The sequence below is a fragment of the Octopus bimaculoides genome, chromosome 21 (assembly GCF_001194135.2).
Source record: "Octopus bimaculoides isolate UCB-OBI-ISO-001 chromosome 21, ASM119413v2, whole genome shotgun sequence".
Classification (NCBI taxonomy): domain Eukaryota; kingdom Metazoa; phylum Mollusca; class Cephalopoda; order Octopoda; family Octopodidae; genus Octopus; species Octopus bimaculoides.
The window spans coordinates 4,929,550-4,933,812 of record NC_069001.1 but is presented as its reverse complement, the minus strand read 5'-3'; the positions used below and the strand labels follow the sequence as shown (position 1 = coordinate 4,933,812).

General features: G+C 35.5%; 1 protein-coding gene across 1 annotated transcript in view; it reads left to right on the top strand.

Annotated features, from left to right (window-relative positions):
• Positions 1 to 3,526: 3,526 nt before the first annotated feature.
• LOC106884102 (mucin-2) overlaps positions 3,527 to 4,263 on the top strand; it is a gene marked incomplete at its 3' end in the record, with an annotated part of 7,279 nt that continues 6,542 nt past the window's right edge. Inside the window, exon 1 of the mRNA XM_014935320.2 lies at positions 3,527 to 4,071. Coding sequence (XP_014790806.2) covers positions 3,987 to 4,071 — 85 coding nt within the window. The remainder of the gene's footprint in view (positions 4,072 to 4,263) is intronic.

The following is a 4,263-nucleotide window of genomic DNA, read 5'->3' as shown; positions in this document are numbered from 1 at the left end:
ATTAAAAATTGGAAATAAAATCCATATTCCTTTTACAAATTTATTGAAACAAATGATAAATGTTCTTTATTTCATGGGAAAATGAAAGAGTAAATCTTCATATTTCAACGTAAACACCGGTGGCATCAACCATTTTCTTCAAACAGCCACGGATAGAATGAAGAACACCTTTCTGAAGGACATTATCTGGGATATCATTGAGAACCTCATGAATCCGTGTCTCCAAGTCCTCCAGTGTGCGAGGTTTTGTCTTGTACACCTCCTCTTTTGTGTAACCCCACAGGTAAAAATCACATGGAGTGAGGGCTGGACTTCTTGGAGTTCCGGACTTCTGCGGTCACAGTCTTCGGGTTTTAGCTCCTTCACGTAATGGGGTTTCCACGAATGAAAATTCCGCGCGTTATACAACGCCATACGTATTGTGTGTCTTCTTAGACCACTTTTACGAGCTGTTGACGTGTTGATTTTTGCAGGCTGCGATTAAACATTTTCTGCATTGTTGCCACATTCTCCACCATTCGGGATGTGGTTGGACAGTCACTTTTTCTTGCATCGTTCACAGAGCCCACGGCCATCAGCTTTGCATAACAACTTTTCATTGCCTTCTGGCGTAGTGTCGCATGCTTACCTCTCAATGCATGCCACCATCTCTGAACCAAAACTATGGAATCTCACACTTCATAGCGTGCTGCTATCTTAGCACGCTCTTGAACAGTCAAGTGACTGGCCATCTGGAAAATAAGGAATAAGAAATAAAACAATAAGAAAATACAAAATTCCCATTAGTGCTGTCTGCTTAAAAATGAATTTGTCATGACTTTAGTGACAGTAAAAATTCTATAAGCAATTTCTTACACCTAGTTACTTTCCACCCACCCTGCATATGCGGGTATGTTACATACGTGTGTTTATGTGTGTATATGTGTATGGCCATGCATGTGTTTGTGTTTGTATGTGTGAGTGTGTATGTGTACGTGTTTGTGTGTACGTGTTTGTGTGTGCATGTGTGTTTGTGTGTGTGCTTGTGTATACGTGTTTGTGCGTGTATGTGTGTGTTTTCGTCTATTTCCCTAAAATTGTTTTACTTCTCATGTGACACCCTTGTTATTGCTGTCACAAGTCTGATAAGATTAAGATATCATTATCATGTAATTTATGTAAATTACATAAATGACTGGCCCTCATATCTTTCCCTGTATCACTTTCCCCGCACTTTTTCTCCCGCCTCATTCAGTGTTCTCTGTAAATACATATACATACCTATATGCGAATGTGTGTATGTGTGTGTTTGTGTATTTATATGTGTACATGCAGAAACATAAATTTATAAATAGAAGGAAACAGACACTCACACACACGTATGTAGGTTTATATGTGTTTGTGTGTGATTGCACCAGACACGCACGTTAATACATATGTATGTGAGTGTGTGTATGTATTGTGTGAATGTATGCTTATCATGTTCTGACAAGCTTGACCAAGAAGGTAACTGCATTATCCACCAATGAAGCTACTTGCAACGAGTTTCACAATAACTTCAGTGGGTTACTAAAACCTAATAAAGCGTTCATCAACGGCAGTTAGTAACCATCATCAAAACATAGAAAATATATTTTATATCGTATAATCGACCATGCAACATTGCCATAAATACCAGTGTTATAAAGTATGTCTGTCTCCTGATAGGAAAAAAGACATACCACGAGCAACCATAAATTTTACAAGTTGTTTAATAGAAACACCATTAAAGTGTGCTAAAGCTGCTCAAAAATTCTTTCTCATTCCCTCATAAACCACAATGCAAGATTATTCAAATATGTAATCACTAAATTTTTCCCTCTGAAGATCAAATACTAAGGAAAAAGAATCATTGAGTTCTAGGACGATGTCACTTGAGCAATAAGATGAGCTGGGCTTAGAGGGAATTCCTTCAAATGTTATTGGTACTGACGTCATCACTTTCTGTGGTCATCACTTGGAAAACAGGACAACATTTTCAAAGCCTATTTGAAAACTGAAAGACAGAAAAAAGCAACCACTATCATCACAAAGACTGCGTTAAATAAGATAGAGAGATTTAAGAACCGATTAAAATCATGTGACTTCTACTTCACAGAGAGCTTTCATGTTATCCACGATGCTACTAAAATCTTGAATAAAAAAGAATGAGTTCGTTTTATAACAGCTGCTGTGAAATAAATCTAAGGGCCCAGAATGGAATCGTGTATACACTATAAGATCGTGGACGATTTCATAGTGAGAAACAACCTATATCAGGACGAGATGTGTGCTAACAACATCAGACCACATGATATATATATATATATATATATATATATATATATATATATATATAGTTTGCAGCAGAGTACAGTACAAAGCTTGGTAAAAGGGAAAAAGCTCAACCACAACCGAGAAGGGAACTTCATGGAAAAAAAGGTTCTTCTCTCTATCTGGTGGGATTGCAAAGGAGTAATTCACTTTGAATTGTTACCACCTAATGCAACAATCAATGCTCAAGTCTATTGTCAGAAATTAGAGCGTTTGAACCAAGCTTTGAAGAAAAAAGACCCGCTTTAGTGAATCAAAAAGGAGTGATGTTTCATCAGGACAATGCCTGATGACACACTGCAAAGATCTCATCACAGAAGATCGAAGAGCTTGGTTGGGAAAAAATTCCTCATCCACCTCATTCTCCCAACCTTGTTCCTTCAGACTACCATTTGTTTTGTAGTTTACAGAATCACTTGGGGGAAATAACTTTTGCGAGCCAGGAGAAGGTCGAAACTAACATTTCAGAATTCTTCACTTTGAAACCAAAAGAGTTTTACATTGATGGGATTAAAAAGCTTGTCAATAGATGGAAGGAAGTCGTAGATAATCAGGGGAAGCACATTGATGATTAAATTTCAATTAAATATAACATTTGATTACTTGTCTTCTTTATTCAAAATTCGGACATAACTTATGGGATGACCTGATATATATATATGTGTGTGTGTGTGTGTGTGTATAAATATATGTATATATATATATATATATATATATGTCCACTCTGTAAGGTGGCTGGTGTTAGGAAGGGCATCCAGTAGTTAAAAAAATGCCAAAAATAGACATTGAAGTCTGATACAGTTATCTATCTAACCAGCTCCTGTCAAACCGTCCAACACATGCCATCAGGGAAAACGAAAATGGACGTCAAATTGTGATGATGATGATGATGATGATGATGATACATATATACATGTGTGTATGCATATATACATATACATATATATATATATATTTGTATATATATATATATGTATGTACATATGTATGTATGTGTGTATATATATATATCTATCTATACACACACACACTCATTCATATGCTACACACAAAACAGACATGAAGTGGGTTAAAAGTCTAAATTATTTGCACCGTATGTCCTGAGTCTCAGACCCAACTCGAGGAGTTTCTTTCGTATCAGAGATAATACACAAGTTTGACCTTTGAACATGCTAAGCATTTCGAAACATTATCAGTGAAACGATTTAAACAGAGTAAAATTCTAATCAGTCACATAATTCATTAGTCATATTGCGTACTTACTTACAAAGTGTATGATATAGAGTGTGAGAGGAAGACAGGATCTGTCTGGCTATCAAGACCTTCCTAACTACACAGCTCTGTTTTATTGCTAACAACTTTCTATCATTCAACACAAGCATAACATATATATATATATATATATATATATATATATACACACATATATATATATATACACGCTGGTAGTTAGTGTCTCCTTGTGCATGAGTGAATATATAAACAGATAAATATAAATATATATATATACATATATATATATACATATACATATACAAGAAGCATAAAATAACAGAACCGGATCTAGTTTGCTGAAACAGATAGAGTGAAGGACAAGCAGGTGGAAAGAAAAGAAAAGAAGAAGAAGAAGAAAGAGTAAGAATCAAAAGGAAACAATGTTGGGGAAATGTGTAGTTGTGATAGCAGTGGTATGTTTGGCCTTGGTATGCAATTTGGCCCATGGACAAAGTAATACTAACAGTAAGTATTAACCACACATCACATACACATACAGTTTCTTTTACACACACACAATTTTCTCATATATTATTTTGTTGTTTTGCTTCTATGTACTGTATAATTAGCTATTATGTATCATACCAGCTGGAAAAGATGTTTTCCATGGGGCTTAAACATCATCTTTTATAGGTACACCACATTGTGTCGGCAAAT